The 19758-nt window shown below is 42.7% G+C and overlaps 2 protein-coding genes across 11 annotated transcripts in view; one reads left to right on the top strand and one right to left on the bottom strand.

Moving 5' to 3' along the window:
* KANSL1L (KAT8 regulatory NSL complex subunit 1 like) overlaps positions 1 to 19758 on the bottom strand; it is a 57940-nt gene that overhangs the window by 1911 nt on the left and 36271 nt on the right. For 8 of the 9 annotated variants that reach the window (XR_006169540.1, XM_042822705.1, XM_042822703.1 and 5 more), the window contains 8 exons: positions 15210 to 15372; positions 11301 to 11411; positions 10792 to 10929; positions 8517 to 8641; positions 7240 to 7364; positions 6338 to 6392; positions 1601 to 1713; positions 478 to 658 (listed from right to left, as the gene is read on the bottom strand). Coding sequence is in view for 8 of the 9 variants with exons in the window: in XM_042822705.1 (XP_042678639.1) it covers positions 478 to 658; positions 1601 to 1713; positions 6338 to 6392; positions 7240 to 7364; positions 8517 to 8641; positions 10792 to 10929; positions 11301 to 11411; positions 15210 to 15372 (1011 nt within the window). In the remaining variant the exon portion in view is untranslated. The remainder of the gene's footprint in view (positions 1 to 477; positions 659 to 1600; positions 1714 to 6337; positions 6393 to 7239; positions 7365 to 8516; positions 8642 to 10791; positions 10930 to 11300; positions 11412 to 15209; positions 15373 to 19758) is intronic. The other variant, XM_042822704.1, reaches the window with a different exon arrangement.
* Positions 1 to 19758, top strand: part of RPE (ribulose-5-phosphate-3-epimerase) — a 58451-nt gene that overhangs the window by 6662 nt on the left and 32031 nt on the right. Inside the window, exon 6 of one of the 2 annotated variants that reach the window (XR_006169541.1) lies at positions 10838 to 11028. Coding sequence is in view for 1 of the 2 variants with exons in the window: in XM_042822711.1 (XP_042678645.1) it covers positions 10838 to 10855 (18 nt within the window). In the remaining variant the exon portion in view is untranslated. Of the gene's footprint in view, positions 1 to 10837; positions 13038 to 19758 lie in introns of those variants that run through there. The other variant, XM_042822711.1, reaches the window with a different exon arrangement.

The raw sequence follows: 19758 nt of genomic DNA, 5'->3' as shown, positions 1-19758 counted from the left end.
GTTTGCAGGGCTCTTCAGAGACAGACTATGGCACTATGAGGCACCAGCTGTCCACATAAGCTGGCCTCGTGTGGTTTTGAACTAGTAACAGGGCTGTGATGGTACGGGCACAGCATGGGAAGGGGAAGGCTCTCTTCCCTGCTGCCAGACATCAGTAGCTGGCATTGACACGCTCAGGCCTGTCTGGAACAGCAGCCAAAGGCCCTGAGGAGAGACTGAGCAGCCCTGAGCCCAGGCCTGCCACACTCACCTCTAAAACATGTGCCGTGTTTGCTGAGCTGTGAAAACTTTATCTGTTGACAAATGTTAGGTTTCATTCATCAAACATACGTATCTAAACAGGAGCACTACGTTCGCTCCACGCAAACCAGAGTGACGGCAAGGAGGGACACGGATACGCTCCAGCTCCAAGATTTAGACTGAGACCTGGTGCTCACTGGGGTCCTGAACGGACTGGAAGCTACCAGAACCACCCACCTTTGCTTCCTGGCTCTCCCTGCGGAGTTGTGCAATCCCTGAACAAACAGAGCCGTGGGCTTCAGAAGTCAGGTCGGGAACAGGTTCAGCAGTGCAGTGCAGTGAGGCACAGGAGCTGCCGGGGTGGTCCTTCTGCACCACGTCTTGGCCGTGTCGTCCATCAGCATTTTTGCTGTAAGATCTAGCACGGGATAAAAGAGGCAAGAGTCTTAATGCCTGGCTCCCGCCCTTTTACAACACTGAAAGCAGTCTGTATGTGCTATCTGTGCTTTACTTATTTAAACAGAAAGAAATGAAAACGCATGGTTCTCGACAACCCAGCAAAGAGTGCTGTGCAGAGGAGAAAAACGAATAAACGTGGCTGGAAGAGCCACGCTCTGGCTGTTCAACAGCTGGGGGCTGATTCTGCTTGGGAGCACAGCATTACTTGCAGGCTCCCTATTCAAACCATGCTGCCTTCCCCCGTGCCCAGAACAGCAGGTTATGGGCTCCCCTAGTGTGCATAAGATAGGTGTTACTCTCAGTCTTACCACACAGACTAAGCTAACTTTGCGTATTTATTCATATGATCACAGTTCACTTTCAGTGAAGAACAGACACAGTTGTTGATGAATGGCAAAAACACAACATTTATAGGACTGTTTTTGTCCTGGCAGATTGTGAAGCCATTTATGGGAATCGTTTTCCCAGTGCTGAACTGCAGATAGAGCTGTAGGATGCTCACTCTTACATGCACTATTGCTCTCAAGAGCTTTAGGGGGAGTTTTGCACCAGAGAGCAGGCCTGTGATAATTAACCTTTTCATTACCAGCACACGACTGCTTAAGCATAAGGTCCTTGGCACAGCCTGTCAGGTCAGTGAAGAAGGACTCCTGCTGCAGAGTGTGGCAGTGTCACAGCTGGGAGTGACACAAACTGATCAGCATGGGAACAAAACCTTAATCAGCGCCACACCAAATTTCCATAGGTTCTGCGTGCTTCAGAATCGCATGGCATTCTTTTTTCAGCTAAGGATTAGACCTGGTACTGTCCCTGACGAGCTAATTCACAAGGAGTGCCCTTGTTTTCTCTGTCACAGTTCCCCGTTGAGCAGGAACACCCCCGCCCCAGTCAGTCCACCTGCCTGCTATTCCTTCTGGGCCAGCGGCTCTGCTCCCACAGCGACCACCTCGCTCGCTCTCTTTCTTCATACTTTGTATGACGTGAGGAAAACACTTCATCTGACAGATCTTCTGCCTGCAATGAGAAAGGAGGGAGACACGGCTGCTGCTGTAATTAGGAACTTCTCTAGAAACAAAGACAGATGGTATTATATGTAATTCTATGGAGCTCTGTTCGCTGAACACACCAGCAGAGAGGATGATGCATGCTTGCAGTATGAAGGCATGTCAAAATAATGGGATGCTGTCACAGTTTATTTCTTCGTGTGCCTGTGGTCGATCTGAATTGACACAGAAATTATTCCCCCTACCACCTAACACATGTTTTTCTATGGTGGGAAGCAGCAAATTAAAAGGACAGGTATTTCTAAAGAAGACGAGCAAAAATTGCCGAACTTTCCAGAGCCTGCTGCAAGAGGGGGCTGGGAGGCAGAAGGATTTGCCAGGTGCTCTTTAAGCACAGAGCAATAGGTCTGAGCTCATGAGGCCAGGGATAGCTGCACACAGAGAGGCACACAGCAAACCTGAGGTGCTGCATTCCTGCTAGGAAACCAAGCAGAAAATCGCTTCTGCTTTGAAGAGAGCGCTTCTCAGCGACTGATCTGCACGACCCAGGTACGGCTTCACACAAACCTAGCAGAACTGTATTTTAACTAACTGCTCACAGTCAAACCAGCCAGTCTTTTTACATACAAACACCCCCGATGCAAAAAAACACTCCGACCTTCACTTTGAAAGAGCCATCTTCATTTCTCCTGCTGCTTAGAGGTAGCTGGGCAAGGAGCACGGTGCTGCCCATCCCTCTCCCTCCCCAGATCAGGTGAGCTCTTGGCTGGGCCATGCCAGCACTGCTCAGAATTGTTTCGGAGTGCTCCAAGCCATTCAGCCACCTCAAAGTTCACCTAAGAGCTAAGGCTGGCAAGAGCATATGACTGCTGCAGCCATGCTTTTCTGTGCCAGCTGCTCCCAACTCAAAAGCAGCGAAATTCTAGGAAACAACAATTCCTGCTCATAAATGCATTGCCAGATCATCCCTGGACAAGAACTATACCAAGAACTGAGGGTCATGGAAAATAAATTTGACGTTCTGTAAAAACAAAGTTCTCATGGCTGTTACACAAGCAACACGATTCAACTTCTGATTCCATCTGATAAAACACAGAGGCAAAAAGCAGAATCTTTTACTGCTCTGCCAGAGACAGACAGACAGGCTGTCAGCTGCATTTGTGCTGCAGCAGACAACTGATGCCAGCAGATCTTCTGCAGAAGCCATTCCCTGCATGAAGACTTGCAGCACTGAAGCAGTGCATTACCATCATGGCTCCAAATGCAAAATACTGCAACGCTTTTATGCTGCTGCAAACACATTGGTTAGTGGCATTCCTCAGCTTCCCAGGGACCACAGCTCCTACCTAAGCTGTGGTCATGAACTACAGCCCCACAACAAAATTCATCTGGGTTGATGAAAAGGGCCCCGGAGTTGCAGTTCAGTGCAGTCTGAATTGGCCATGGGAGCCATTTGCTAAAACTGTAGCTGCCTGCTTCCTCCTCGGCTCAGCACTCAACAGGAACCTTCAGACAAACAAGCCTGCTTTGTTTGCCCAGCTCATGATTTCTTTTTGAAGGCTCCTCACTGCTTTTATGTATTTATGTTGAACACAAACGGCTTTGTTAGCTGTTGATTTCCCTTCATGGAAGTCAACCTAATGTGTTTCCTCCTCTCTCTGGAATTCACCAGTTCTGTCCCTTGGATGGCATCGCTCAGGGTCTGCACCTCAGTTTAGATTTCTCTTTCCCAAGGTCAGTGATGTACAGTGCAAAAGTGGGAATTTTATGGGCTACCAAAGCGTTATTCCCTCAGGGAACGTTTAGGATTTTTCTGTGTGCTCAATTTCCTTTGAAGTGCAAACAAAAGATAATTCCAAAAGAAAAACTTGGACTTTGAAAATACTTTTCTTAGCAAATTGCCAGGACTTTTCATGAGGGGAAGAAACTTCATTTTTAATGAGCTTCCTTTCAAAATCAAAGCCCACATTCCTCTCCTAGCCAAGAGTTCTGCAATACTGAAATAAGCCTTACTGTACCTCTTCCGTGGCTGATAGCAGAGATTTAAGTACTTGCTTATTTAAGTTTTACTCTATTCCATCCAAGACTGACCACTAATAGAGTTGATTTTAAAAGTATTATTTGTTCCACAGACAAAATCACATTACCTCAGCATAAACCAGGACTTCACTTGATTCGATACAGCCTTTGCTCTTCCCTAAGACTTTATATGTTTCCTGCACCAACTTTAGGTTAATTTATACTTACTGTGGCTGGAGCACTTTGATTTTTTTTTTTTTCCTCACTAAGAACAGGTTGAAAAAAGGCCTAGGAACTGTCATTACTTGTCAGAAGGTTCTGGCAGTCGTGTTGAGAGCAAAGGTCTCTTTGTGAAGCACATCTCAGGAGCTCATGTAAAGAACAAGACCTTGCTTCCATTCAGATGTGAATTCTCTCCATCTCACCTAGCTAAGCTACAAGTCAACGGGCATTCACCTTGAATGAGCAGGAACAGCACCAAAATAAATAACCAGGAATATTTCTGAAAAGTTGGCAAAACAAAATCAGTGCTTCGCTCTTCTGCTTCATGGGAAGCACTAAGTCATACACCATAGAAACACTTTCACCAAACTAATCACAGAAATAATTATGCTGAAGTACTGGTCATTACTGAACAACTACAAAATAAACTTCAACCTACTCTATACCCTTGCCTTGCCAGAAACTTGAACCTAGACAAAACAAAACAGGAAAGCCAGTGCCACACCCTCCCCTGCACTGAAGCAATAACAGGCTGCAAAGTCATACATGCAGGAAACACAAATGCTGCTTGTCCAAAATTTCCAGACACAAGAACGAGGTACCCCAAAAAGGTAAGACTTCTGTACTCGAATTGTTGTGAATGGGGAACTGCTGAGTTCCTATCCTTGCAAGTTCAGCTCCTGTAGAACCTGACAAATCTGGGACTTCTTGCTTGTTTTTAACTTGTGGAAACTTTGGGCACATGAAGTCTGCTGCATCAAGTGGAAGAGATCCTAACTGCTGGTTGACAGAAGGAGTTTTAAATTTAGCTCGACAGAAGACAACAGAAAGACTACTATTTTATAGCACCACCCCAGGTGCTCTGTAGAAAAGCAAAGAAAAAGCTTACACTTCTACAGAAGCAGACAGCACATTTTGCCCTCTCTCTTCTTCCACAATGATCTGCTGAAGCTCACCTTGATGTTAGTACAAGGAAGAACTTCAAGAGAGTCAGAATGTGAGAAGAAAAGGTAATGCTCCTGTTCTCTCATGCCTTTTCTCAAGCTTCAGAACTAAGTCAGCCCAAAACCTAAGCAAGGCAATGGGAGATTTAAGATCAGACAACCACCTTTTCTCAGGGCTCAAAAAACATCCAAACCAATTAATACAATTCAAAGGAAAGGGGGAAAATTGGCAAAGGACAAGTTAGAAAAGAGAAGCTCTTTATCATCTTCCTCATCTGACATCCCTCTTATTCTACCCAGCAGCTGACAGACAATATTGAAGCAGCGGACCACAGCAGGAGGCAAAGCCGCTTTATTGTACTCAAGTTATTTCCTGGCCAAGTGATGAATCATAGAGGCTGAACTAGGAATGCCAAACACAAATGTACTGGGAGGGCCATTTAACAATAAGCACACACGCTTCACACAGAGACACCCTGAAGCCCATTCAGCACTGTTTAGCATTATCTTCTGTACTGCTACATAAATGCAGAACTGTCCTACTAATAAGGCCTGTAAGCTCTGGTCGTGGATGTTCTGAAAGGTAAGCTCAAGAGTGGATATCATGGATGGAAGTATAAATGCTAATCCTATAGCTACAGCAGTCCATAATGGCCTGTAGCAGAGACTGGAGAGAGACTACGCATGTGCAAAGGCAGGTTTGTCTTTTGACACTCGAAGAGGAGCCACAGTAAGACAGGAAGAACAGAAAAGCAGCCTAGAGAGCAGACCGGCTGTTATGTTCACACTGGGGCTAGGCTGAAGGTCATCATTAGGGGAGAAAGGAACCCCTCAGCCTCTAAGTCCACAGGCATTCCCTGAAGGAAAAAGGGGCATTTTTACGTCTGGAGAAAGCAGCGGTAGTGGCACACGGTGTGCAGACGTGGCAAAAAGACAAGTGGGAAATGCCAAAGATTATGCTGCTCCTGGGAAAGCAGAAAAGTTTGCTTCCAGCGGGAGGGTTGAAAGAACACGGGCAAGAGGACTTGAGGAACCTTCTGGGCCTGCAGGCAAAATGCCAAATTACCTCTTGGAGGGCAAGAGGCCATGGCAAATGGCCATGAAGGAAAAGGACAAGAGACGTTATAGCACACGTAGCTCCAGGGACAGTCACAGTAGCAGACCCAATAGCTGAGTGCTCAGGAGCAGAGGACCCTATGTGAGCTCTGACTGCCAATAGCAAGGGACATAGGAGCTAGATGAAAAAGCAGTTATTAATGGAGGTTCTTGCATTTCTGTCATCCACTACAGGTTCTGGTAGGTTGGGGTAGGACATATTCCCAAGTTCTGAGACCCAGTACTTTGAAATGTGAAACTTACCAGGATCTGTACAAAGTCTTTAGAAAATACATACTGATTATCCCAATTATACATCCAGTTTAACCATGGTTTAATTAAAATATAGCTTACCTCTTCTTCATTTACATGAGATCTTTCCAAAGGCTCTAATTCAACAACTCTCCAGCTAGAAATGAAACGAGAAGTCAATTTACCTAAAAGCTAAGTCATTGTTTCAGCTGTAAAGAATCACAGAATCACCAAGGTTGGAAAAGACCTGTAAGATTATGAAGTCCATCTGTTCACCTGCCACTGTATTTCCCCACTAAACCATGTTCTCCAGTACAACATCTAAACATCTCTTGAACGCCTCCAGGGATGATGACTCCACCACCTCCCTGCGCAGCCTGTTTCAGAGAATACTTTCTTCCTAATATCCAACCTGAGCCTTCCCTGGTGCAACTGAAAGCCATTCTCTCTCACTGTAGTTATGCAGGAGCAGAGGCCGACCCCCACCTCACCACAGCCTCCTTTCGGGGAGTTGTAGGGAGCTGTAAGGGTTCCCCTGAGCCTCTTCTCTACACTGAACATCCCCAGCTCCCTCATAAGACTTGTGCTCATCCATCACAGCTTTGTTGCCCTTCTCTGGACATGCTCCAGGATCTCAATGAACCAAATGCACACAAAAGACAGCAATCTCCACGTAACTGCTGAGAGGGTCAGCCCAATAGCATACAAGTATTGCTACAATTAAAATGGTACAAAATCCCTTCTATTTTTGGCCAGTCTCTGCATTTGCCATTACTCTGTGCCTATTGCTTCATTTCCCTTGTGCCATCAGCTGACCAGTCTTCCTACCACCCATCTTTTTACCCACTTCTATGCACAAAATGAAATGCATATTAAAAAGCAACCACCAAGCACATGAGAAGATGGCCTCAGTATTGTAACATTATCTAATACAAATTATCAGTACCCTTAATGCTGTCACGTTCATTTTGCCACTTTCTTTGCAACTGAGGTCATGAACAAACCTTGGCGTCAGGATTTCTTTGTACTGCAGTTTCTCCAACTTTGATGGTGCCACCAGTGACATTGGAATAACAATGTTGTCTATATCATAGGAGCTCTCGCTTCTCAGCCTCCTCCTGGAGTTATGCTGTATAATAGAGTCAATTCAAGATTCATCAGCTTACAACACAGGAACTAAGTTAACTGAGAAATAACAGAAGTGCACAAGAAGAAACTCTTCAAGAGACTCTGGAGGTCTAATGATCTTAAAAATATCTTATCGCTAACATCTACTCCTTGCTTTCATAACTCTTTCTGAAATCAGTGGGTATTTCCCTAATTTCAATTACAATTAATTTTGAATATTTAAGAGATCTTCAAATTTAATGCTCCCTTCTTCATAACTGAATTTCTTTGCCATGATCATACCAGGATTCCTGGTTTTCTGTGCTCAGTAGTGCATGGATCCTATAAGGCTAAAAACTGAGCTTCCTTGATTACCAGAGAAAATTTAGCTTTAAATCATGATGTAGTACATAATAAGATATCTCAATTTTTAGCTTAATGGTAATGGAAAGAGATCTATTCTAAAATGCTGATTTAGGTGTTCTTCAAAGATGGCTTCATCAAAGAAGAGTAATAAGAGATCTATCTGTGCATGGCCAAAATTGCCTGGAAGATGTGTATCAGAATTCAGTTCTCCAGCCATCATCACCAGATTAAAACTCAGCAGGCACTAGCACAGCAATAGGCCAAACAGAACTGGGGGCCTGAAACCTGAGTAGCAAAATGAATTTGTTCAGTACTTCCAATAGAGTTAAAACAAAGTTTCTTCAGGGATTTTGCTGAATCAGAGCTCTGCTGCTCCTCAGAAAATTTCTATACCAGAGGCTGAGTTGCACAGAGATTTCAAACAGCAAAGCTGAGTCTTAACAAGTGTTGTGACTGTATTTGCACTCGGTGCATGTTTTGCACCAAGAAGAAAGTGTTTTAAGAGCTCCTGTGTAAACCTGGAAGTATAAATTAGGGTATACTCAATGAAATCTGAAAAAAAGTAAAATGAAAGGCCCAGTGCCAGTAACTGAAATGCTTGCTTTAGTTCTATTATCTGTGAAACTCTTTAACAAACAATTATCTGTTTTCCAAGCACAGATACTCCATCTGGGATAATTCACTTAACGCAAAGAAGGTTCTTTACTGTAACTTAACCCTACATCAGATAAAAAAGGCACACATTTTTGATGACTGTTTGCAACTCCATTAACATTTCAGCCAAGGCAGTGATGCATTTTTCTTTTACCTGTGATGAAGTGCTGTGAGTGGGCCTAGACATCGCATTGATATTGGTCACGGCTGCAAAACTGCCAGGGGATTCTGGTTCTGCATGTTGAAAGGAGAACGTCTCAAACCTACCATTACGTTCGCCTGTCACAAAAGAACAGCAATAAAAAAATGCATACCGACTGTTGTCTATTAGACCAAGGATATTTTTCCATACAGTAATAGTAAAGTCATTTCTAGGAGCCCACAGCTATCCACTTGAGATTTAGTGAATACTAAAAAAAAGCTGTCTAAATAAACACTTGTTACTCATCCTGTCATTGCCGTTCCACAAAGCTCGTCCCTTTCCTTCTACAAAGGATTTCTTCTGCTGGAACCAACTTCATACGGGCAAATCCTGCTTCTTATTACAGAAACCATCCTAGACTACACACAGCAAATCCAATCAGACCTAGAAGAATGCTTCCCAGCATCCCCTCAGAGCACTTCATCTCTCCGATGTACCAATCCGTGACTGACAGATTCCTCCAGATAAACGGGCAAACAACGAAACAGAACTGGCAGCGGGGCTAACAAACAAAATTAGTTCCTCCATCTCCATGTGTGGTTTCTTCTAGCACTGGCCCACTGCTCCAGACAAATCCTAATTCCCCTTTACTCTTATTTAGTCTCAGTGGAAGCAGCATTTAAGAGGATTCAGGAGATAACCACCAGCGTTCTGCTTTCCTTCTACCGTAATGCCCAGATGAAAAAAAAAGAGAACGAATTAACAACTAATAAAAAAGAAGCAGCAGATTCCAACTTGAAAAAAGAAAAGCTAAGTCAGATCCTACATCCAAACAGGCCGGGTCAAGGACACGAACTCCCATCTCCCAGGCAGCACTGCAGCTCCCTGGCACACAGCTTTTATTTTTGGCCTTGTTCATCAGGCTGACCTTCCCCATGGATAATTTCTCCTAGACAGAGCCCAAATTAGGAATAAATATGTAGTACTACACCCATAGCACTAATAAACTGGAACTGCTGCTGCTACTCACGACTATACTACAAAGCAGTTCTCTGGCACTGGGAAACTGTGATCCTTATGATAAAAGGTTTTTTTCTTCTGCTACCCTGAGTAGCCAAATACTATTAGCAGAGGACTAACTGTATCTTCGGAAGGTTTATATCAAGAGCTTCTCTCTCTGGTGCTCCCAGTATCTCCAGTTGTTGCTCTCAGAGTGCACGACAGCTCACTTGGGGAAGCAGCATGGTTACAAGGAGCGCTGGGTCAGCACGTGCCTTTGGGGGCATCTTGGCTTTCTTCGTGCTCTTAAGCACATCATAACTTTTGGTTAAATTCTCTCTGTGGCAATTCCCACACCTGTGTTCCTTTACCTGGATTACAGCTTTACCCAGATCCCTGCTAGAAGTGTATTTTCCCATCATGTTAACTGATGATTTTAGTTCTTTCCTAGGGGACATTTTACACTACTACAGTTTGCCTTCCTACTTATCATTTTTCCTTGCATCTTTTGGGAGGGTTTTTGCCAAAAGTTTTCCCAAAGTTCACATAAATGAATCTGTAATAGAATTTGTTAGATTTTACATCCCAATGGCCTGGAGAAGTAAGATGCTATTTAAATCTACATGGGCGTGTTGAATTTCCTGTCTATATGATCACATTGCTCTTCGTGGCTCTATAGAGATTTCAGGGCAGCTTCTATTAATTTACCTGTTGCTGAAGTGGAGATTCAGTGGCTTAAAATATAAAGGTAACGAGTGAAAACACTAATTATAAGCACTGGTTACCCACAAGTCCTCCTAACAGCCTGGAAGGAAACCAGAACCACAAATGACAGCAGACAAGAAATGAAGCACTGCTGACCAAAGATGCCAGGAATAGTAAATGTTTGGTTGGGCACGTGATTTGACAGATAACTTTGCAATTCAGTCAGTTTCACTAGGCTACTATAAAAAAATTCATCATGAAAATAATGACACCCAGCATTACAAAAACACAGTGGGACTGCTAAGCAGCTTCCTTAAAGAGCATTCCAAAAATGAAATACAGAAGCTTGCCTCCTTTTGCAATACACACTGAAGAAAAAAGGAGAAGGATTATGGTGCTTTACAATAGCACATTACTCTTCCTGGCATTTTAAGTCCATTCCTTTACTCCTGAAGAGTTTTGCAATACTTTCCTTTTTGGAGACACCTCAGAATTTGTTCACAAAAGCCCAAGGACAAACTCATTTATACAGTACGTACACTTAAACAAACAGAAGTGTCTTAAACAACAGCTTTTCTCTTACCCACTGCTGTCTCACTTAGATGTCTTTTCTTTCTTCCTTCCGACAGCTGCTCAGATGTTCCTGACACTGATTGAGATTTGGAATTAGATAAACAGCTATTGTTCCATCGTTTGAGAGCAACATTATGATGGTTATAGTCTACAACAGAAAAAGCAAATATCAAGTGAACTTATTCTCCGTGGCTGCAGTTCCAGGCAATGCTGGTGAACTATTTACAGCGGAAAAGGCAAACTTCAGGTAAGGATCCAAACATTGAAAACACTGCAGTGGGGCACCTGTGTTTGCAGAGAACTCGTAGTCCAAACTCCCTGCACTGTGCTGGTGCCCTCCTGATGGGATCGCTTCAGTGTAGCTGCAGTACCTGTGTTCTAGAGATTCCTCTTCCACCTAAATCCCTGGCCAGTTACCTTCTCTGATAACTGCCCTTGCTGAAGTTACAAATTGAACGTTTTTGGGACAAACTAATGCAAAACAGTCTTGCAAACATTACACTATTTTGCCTTACGTACCATTTTCTGGAGCTATTTTAAATTCCACTCCAGGATACGAGGCATCAACAGGTTCTCCCTTGACGTCATCCTTCCTTAATAATGTTTCGAAGTATATGTGAAGAGGAATATCTAAAATAAATAAACAATCCAAACAAAACAAGGTTTAGATGGTAACCCGTGAAATAATGAAATATGTGTCATCACTAGAGGTCTAGGAATCAATTTACATGACACTGCATCATATCATCTTTGTCTTGAGTCCTGTGACTCATGAAATGGCACAGCTCTGAGATCTGCTCACTACAGTATCTGCAGTATCTTGACACTGTCAATATGGACACAATCTAGGTGAACATCTGAAACTGGGAAAAGCCCAAAGGAAAACCTGATGACCACATCCCAGCCAGACATTTCAAAGGTGTGACTTTCACATACATAAACAAGAAATTGCAGGGAAGGTAACTCTCAGCAATTATTGCACGTGTGCATCTAAAACAAGTACGACATCAGATGGGCGGGGAGGCCCTGGCACTGCGGCCCAGAGAGCTGGGGGTGCCCCATCCCTGGAGGTGCCCAAGGCCAGGCTGGATGGGGCCTGGGCAGCCCGAGCTGCTCAGTACAGCTGTTTGGAACTGGATGGGCTTTAAGGTCCCTTCCCACACAAACCATTCTGTGATTCTAAGATAATCTCCTGTAATTGCTGAGAGGTAAGACGTGAAGGTACCTTTCTTTGTGCTACTAGAAAGTGAGTTGTACTATGGTAGAAACAAGTCAAAGTTTAGCTTGGCACTGCAACCTGTGCCAACAGAGGCATTATGCTTGAGTGGTTCCAAGCCCTCCTGCACTGTGAGCTTTTAAGGACCAGTAAGGCAATTAAAATCCAGGTAGGACTTAAACTTAACTGATGCTCCTCAACAAATCACAGTGTGGACACTCTGTAGATTCACAGCTTAGCTTCTTTAGTCTTCAGTGGCAAAGTAGAAAATTCAAGGTTGTATTACTCTGGAATAAACTGTGTCTGTACCTGCCACAACTCCAGAATTGATCTTCATGAAAACAAGCTCTGGAGGATAAAAGGAGAGAAAGACTGAGGTCCTCCCCTCTTGACTAGCTTCTGTACTGAGCCCAGCACGATAAAGAGCACACAGGGCACGTTCCCTATAATCTACAAGGCTTTTGGTTCAGCCTTTTGGGTACAAGTAATTAACACTTTTCAAAATTGCTACTGCTGAGAGCTTAGAGGTAATTTCAAGATACATTCCTTCTTTCCCTCTCTGGCAAAGGCTACAGCAGGAAATGTAATTCATTTCCTGAGGGAGTTCTAACCAAGAATTAGTCTGCAAAACATCTCAAGTGGTAAGGAATTTAGCCACTGTTGTTAAGACAGGAAGGCTTAAGAAAAATAGGTCACTATAAGAAAAGACTTTCTGGAAATAAAAAGAAAAAAGAGAAATTAAGTAGAAAGAAATATGTCAACATAAGAAGCAGGCTTGACAACTGTTACATTCAGAGGACTGAGTTCGGGGCCACAGGGTGGGCATTAAATTATTTTATACTTGACATATTACTTTAATTTGATACTGATCTAAGTAGGTATTTAGTCTCAAGATCAAAGCTGACCTGCAAAAAGTCTTCTTCCCCCCAAGGTTTTTGGCACATTTCCTTTTCTACCTCTGAAAAAAGGTAAAGAAGGTCTGAAAAGTTTATTAGTCATGACATTCATGTAAAGGAAAAAAAAACCACCAAAGTTCTCTTGATTTCTTCTTCACTGGAACAGGCTGCCCAGGGAGGTGGTGGAGTCTCCTTCTCTGGAGATGTTCAAGACCTGCCTGGATGCCTACCTGTGTAGGGAACCTGCTTTGGCAGGGGGGTTGGACTCGATGATCTCTGGAGGTCCCTTCTAACCCCTACAGTTCTGTGATTCTGTGATTCTTGAAGAACAATCTCACTGTCTCAGATTACGTGCTCCTGTCCCTTAATTAAAATGGCAACAGTATTTGTTCCAGATTAACCACAAACTAGTGCTAAAGCACCAGGCCCAGTGCCTTAGATAAAACCTACAAAGTTCCATCCTTGAAAGCGTAAGCTTGAAAATCACTTTCATGCTCAAGGTATGATGCAATCACTTGCACTTTTTCATTAAAGACCCTCTGTAATATGGAATCTCTTAAGACTTGGATCCATGATATCATTATATTTCCTGAAGCAAGCAAGTCTAATTGCACAGTTCTGTCACCTCGCCTGCAAATAATGATTCTCCTTTGAAATTAAAAAATACAAATAAAAAAATAGGTACAAGAACATATCTGAGTTTTATACTGAATCCATCATCACACGCTGAAAAATCTGATCCTCAGAGCTTCAGAATACGACAACACCAAACGTTATTTTCTAACACACAGAGGAAATTAAAAAGAAAGCCTTTTTTCCTGCTTTGTTGACAAACTTTATTTTATTCAGAAGAAAGTGATAGAAGATGTGGGGATACCACGAGTTGTGTTTTGAGAGAAGTTATCCTTCTGGAAAGGGTTAACTAAGGAAGCTGCAAAGAAGACACGAAAGTGAATCACACTGCCTGATCAAACTGGAAAATTTCTAGCATACGCTCACTCACCATTACTTCATAGAGAAGAGAATGACAAATAACTAACAGTCCTCTTGACAAGGAAAAGACAGCAAAGTGCACAGAGCGTGATCCAGAGCAGGAATCTACGCTCCCTCAAAAGCAAGGAGTGTGTCCAAGCAGCACACAGCAGTCCAGCACTCTTATCCTGTCTTATCTATTATTAGCAAGGCTAAGGTTCCTGGAAAAAGAGGATAAATATTCCTCAAAAGAAAGATGCCCTTAGTATCACAATAACATTTTTCTTCCTTCATTCTGGCAAAATGACCTACAGTATCCACAAGGCAATCAAAAGCCTTTCAGTTTCTTTTATTTTCATGATGATTAGAGTTGGCTTTCTTTTCTGATAGATTTCCAGCATTCCTGTCAAACTTCCTAGTCTCCCTTAAGACTAAGGCAAGAATGAAGGCAAGGGGCACAGCCTTATACAACTATCCCTGAACAGATATTTAAAGAAACACTGACAAATGCCTCTCAAAACATGTGCTGTGATCAGCAGTCCTTGCTCAGAAGCCGAAGCAAGGAAACAACTTGATTAGGTAGAAAAACTGGCACCGAGTGACCCAGGAAGCATGTGGGGACAGCTCTTCTCTGCAGGGATTATTTAGTGGCAAAGAAGCCCTCGTTACAGCAGGGTTCCCATACTGCTCAGTAAAAAGGTTTTGTCTAAAATGCAAAAAAAAAAAAAAAAATCACAAAGAAAGAAAAAATTCAATAGTATGAATCCCTTCTGCAGACAACAGCACTCGATGTGGTAATTTGGAAGTGCAAGTTGCACTTTCAGAGCAAAGAAGAGACTGAGTCAACGTCTGCATTATTGTTTAAGAAGATTTAAAGAATCAGATGTCAGAAATCATTAACATCAGCAACCACCATAAGGCTGGTTATCACTAAAACAATCACAAGAACTACAGAAACTTGCTGAGCCTAGTGCAAAGGGCCTGAGCTGAAAGCTGCCCACGAAACAACAGAACCAAAATGTGTGGGAATAGCACCATTCAAGGGATTGCCACTGACTTGGAGTGGACACACTGTGAAACTTACCACAAAGAACACCAAATTCTTCCCAGACCACACTTTGTTAGCTGCAAGTGCCTTACTGGTATGGAAAATTCAGATGTGTTTTTCAAATATCAGTGCGAAACTACGATTTTCCTTCAGCCTAAACATGTGTGTTCTGCCAGTAGGAAGTTTTCTGTAAGAACTATAAAAAAAACCCACTCCAAAGGAAAGTTAGTCCACAGCCTGCACAGCTCTCACAAGCACCCAGCCCTCTGTGGAGGCATGGAGTTTGGGTTACTTACCTGAAGGGAATGATAGGACTGGATGGAAGGAAGAGTCCAGCTCTTGCACGTAATCCAGCATTTTAGATTCCGGGCTGTACTCGGTACTGCTCAATGCTGAGGTTGGCACCATACATGGTAACTGAGTTCTGTATGGACAGGAGGTATCTCTAAAAGATGAAGTCTGCATGGAAACACAGGAACAAAGGTTAACTTCTCTTTTACTCACTTAACTTCCCTCCAGCTGGATCAGAAGAATAAAAAAGCTCACAGTCACTCTTTGACATGTGAATGGGAAAAGTACTCGCACAAATGTCAGATAATCTACATATGACTAACTCTTCTATGGTGCACAATACAAAGAATATAAAAATACCCTTTTATTAGAGGCCAGGAACCAGTTGTCAGAGTTTCCAGAGCAAAATGTAGCAGTTCCAGTCATTATTCCTATATAAACCCATGGCCAAAAAGCTACTTCTCTGGACAGTTTGAGCTTATATATTTTAAAGCAAGACAATATTAAATATTTTGTGCATACTATTTACACAAAGCAAGAGGACAGAGTCCTTACCTTGTTACAACACACATGAAAGAAGATACAGAACAATAAATACAGGAGATGGATGCACTGACTGATTAATAGGTAATATGAGAACTACTACACGGAGCAGAACTGTGAATATGAACATAGCTGCTTGTTTGCAAGGCCTGTTAAGGGACAGAAAGTAAAATGACGGATTGCACGGGACTGGTGGGTGCAAAGTAGCAAGACAGAATGGCAAAACACAACAGGAAAGGACAAAGCAGCAGCATGCAGGCAAAATGCTGAGACATGCTTAGAGACAGAAGGAAAGAGTGGAACATAGTACTACTAAGCAGTAGTCAAAACAAGCCCATGCTTCAGAACAAGCTACTGCAGGAAAGTAGTGTTGCTGATGCCACTTTCAGCCCTACTAGGTACTACGAATAGCAGCCCCAAAGGTACTGGCATTTTTAAGGTCATCCATTGCTGTTGTGCTCAAAAAAAACCAGGGTTTGCTGCTTTGCCAAATGCTGCAAAACCTAAAATGAGCAGAGAGGAAACAGGAACCCTGAGGTATCAGCTTCTAGCTTAATACTGTGGAAACAGCCACGTCTATTGTCTCCTGGAAAAGGATTTCAACTTAATAAACTGTAAGAATGAATGTCACAGTGGTCTTGATTTTCTTAAGACTTTTTATGGAACAAGAGGAAACCAGCCAACAGCTGCATCAGAGGGAAGACGATCAAACAAACTTTACTTGTATTTTTAGTCGTCCTGCTTCCTGAATCCAAGACATCTCTAGCTGCTTCCTCCTGCCTGAGAGACTCCGGGCTGTATTCTAGCAGTGTCACTCAACTGCTAGTGATGCAGTGCTTGCATCTACCACTCTCTCTCTCTCTAATTAACTGTAATTTGTACTTCTGTGACGTGGCATCAGTATTTGCAACCCATGCTAAGTCAGAAAATAGTGAATTGTTCACCTTTGTACTGCAGGATAGATTAAAGTCATACAAGCTGCATGCTGCGACAGTGGAACAGGGGAGACCCTGTGGTTCTGAGGACTGCTTGTTGTATTTCACATTTTTATCAAAACATTAACAGTCCCTAAGCCACCCTGACCTCTATACATGGGTTTACATGGAACTAGTTTCAACTTCATGTGGAAATAATTCTTTTCTAGCCCAGGACTCCTTCAAATCAGTGTTGTGTTATTTCCCATGTCAGACATATGGGATACTTCTTCTGTTAAACTTTAAACACCCATGAAGTGTTGGCAGAACAGGGACATGTTTGGAAACACTAGAGGGGTAAGCTCTAAAGCAGACTGAATGTTTCCCATTATACAGACCATTAAGCTAAAGCCTAAAGAGCTTTTACCTTCATGCAATTTCTAAATTTGACTTTCCAAAACTTCATAAAACCCCATTTTCACCAGATTTTGTTTTTCTGGAATGAATTGGTTTCCTGAATGTCCGCAACTTTAAGCTGTTGCTGCACTCACTCTGCTTGATTTCTTCTTCTGGAAATGAACTCAAAGTAGAGTTAATGCAGTTGGTTTTAAAAGAAATCCCCAAACACCAATCAGTAAAATTCCCTAGAAAATATATGGGTAAGAGCAACACATACTGACACACAGTCCCTTAGAGCTGACTGACTTTTTCCTGCTTGAATTCACTTCATTTGCAAACACATTTAGAATATAGCTTAAAGCTAAGCCTGCTGAAAAACATGCATCAAATGGTCAAATAACCTCCACAATCACAGTTTATTCTCAAACAGTAATAAAATCAAATTGCCAGTGTTGGTAAATGCCACATGCTTTTCCTCATCTTGTCTGTGGTGGGAGTTACAAACCTTCTGCCTGGATTTGTGCATTATTTCCTTGAACGCTCTGGCATCGACACCTCAATCATTCAGTCTTTCATTAAGTCAGTTCATCATTCAAAAGAACAGAAGGACTTAAACAGAAACGAGAGCAGTTGTGTTTAAATATCCCTCTGAAGTTACTAGAAAAAAAAACCAACTAAAAACAAGCCTGGCAGTGTCTGTGTTCCCGGTTACCGGATCTGGTTTAAATTTCTGATGCAGTAGTTTTCCACTGGAAAATGCTGAATGAGTGAAATGATGATGTTTGTCAGGAATGTTGATTTAATCAGCTCTTGAAGAAAAAAATTCTGAAGCCCTTCATTCTGCAATGAGAGCATGCTGCTCAAAGAAAGTGCCTCAACCCCATAGAAAAAAAACAACAGCTCTGCTGGGGAACCAACCTCTCTCCCCTTCCAGTTCCGTATTGAACAGAGGCTACAACTCAACTTACTATGGCAGCAGCACACCAAAAAAAAAAACCAAGAAGGCGGCAGCTCACCAAAAGCCAACTGAACAAAACCACCCCATAAATACCAGCACCCCAACGCAGCAACAAAAAGTGGTTTTAAGATAAACCAAGGCGTACAGCTTTCCAAAGAGAGGCCTCTGTGGCATGCTGGCTACAATGCCAACCTTTCAGAAGGCAAAAAACATATTACTGAACTCTTATCATTTTTTCCCCTGCTATCCTATACCTTACACACCTACTGAACCATTTTTCTTTATTGCTGAAATACAAAACCTCATGCTTCCTGAGCTTAAGTAGATATGAAGAATAACATTACATTAGGTTAATTCCGTTATGGAAAAGAAAATACACTGTACTTAAGAGAAATTCAGAAAAGCGTGGTCTTTAAATATTAAACTAAAATAGCAGCTCTGTGCCTCGTAACGAACAGTGTCACCAAGAGAATCTGATTTTTAAAGAGTATTATGAATTTTAATCTTCTTGGCTTCTTTTTCTTAGTACTGTTTTACTGACTCGTAGAAAATACAGTGAGCCATTTATTTTGATACTCAAAACAATTTTTGCACTTGCTTGTGATAAATTGATTCATGAGACCAAGCATGATGGGTGTAAGCCAGCGCTGCAGAAGGTTTAGAAGGCTGGACAGTACCAGCCAACTACCTTTCTGCAGAGAGAAGAAGGTCTGCAGCCACAGAGAGTGCCATAATTGAAGAGAAAAATGTTCTGTGCTCCTAGTTAAGACTTCTGAAGTGAATACTCACTTCATGGTTTCAGCTACTCATTACTGAAACTCCTACCATTTTTGGAAACAAGCCGAAGTGTAACAGTACAACAGAGAGCCACAGTTCAATTACACCAATGCGTATGAATCCAGCAAGTTAATTAAGTCAGCTCAAATACACTCTGCTGAATATCTGTCACGTCTGCTTCTGATTACTCTTATAAGCCTGAAAAAGGAAAGGAAAAAGGATTTACTCGTCCTACACACACACACTCAAAACTTTCTGGCAACGTCAAAGAGGAGCCATCTCTGTCAATATTAAAGACTGTTCTTCAGTAAATGAGTAGCCAGCTACATTGCAGAGGCTTACCTGCAGGACACAAGAGAACCTCTGTGTGGATGGCCAATACCTCTTTGATACCTAACAAATAGCAGTGCAGGGAGAAGATGGGCAAAGCATCTCAGGCACCCTTCATGGAATGGTGCCCCTAGCAGACGGTGCCAAAGGTGCGTGCTGCCTTACAGAACCTCCCTGCCAGATGAAGCTTCTGGAGAGGACCTTTCCCACATGCTTGCCTGCAACCCACATGTAGGTCAGGTGCAGCACAGCAAGCTGCCCCAGGATGTGAAGGTATCAGTCTGCCTGTGGTCCCTCTGAAGTTGTCAGCAAGGATACAGCAGCACTTCCCGTGGCAGAAGTCTGTTTTTCCAGGAAGAGAATTGAAGGAAACTGACTTTCATAAAAGACAGAGCACAAAATACTTAGCGTCCAGCTTGTCTCAAATTAGGATTTTGGTCAGTGTCACAGAGGGATTGGTATCTTCCCCATTCCTGTAGACCAGCCACCCCTCAGAAGTATAAATTAGTTTAGTTCTTTCAATCCTGTTGTAAGCCAATGGGAGATGGACTTTCACCTGCTCTGGTGGGAAATGTATGTTGTCCTAAAGATCCTGAAACAAAGAGCTTTTGTTGAAGAAACAAATCAATTGAA

The sequence above is a fragment of the Centrocercus urophasianus genome, unplaced genomic scaffold, assembly GCF_019232065.1.
Source record: "Centrocercus urophasianus isolate 14NV4802_14NV808 unplaced genomic scaffold, USGS_Curo_1.0 seq_20, whole genome shotgun sequence".
Taxonomy (NCBI): Eukaryota; Metazoa; Chordata; class Aves; order Galliformes; family Phasianidae; genus Centrocercus; species Centrocercus urophasianus.
The sequence above is the reverse complement of the archived record's forward strand: the minus strand, read 5'-3'. Positions and strand labels throughout refer to the sequence as shown.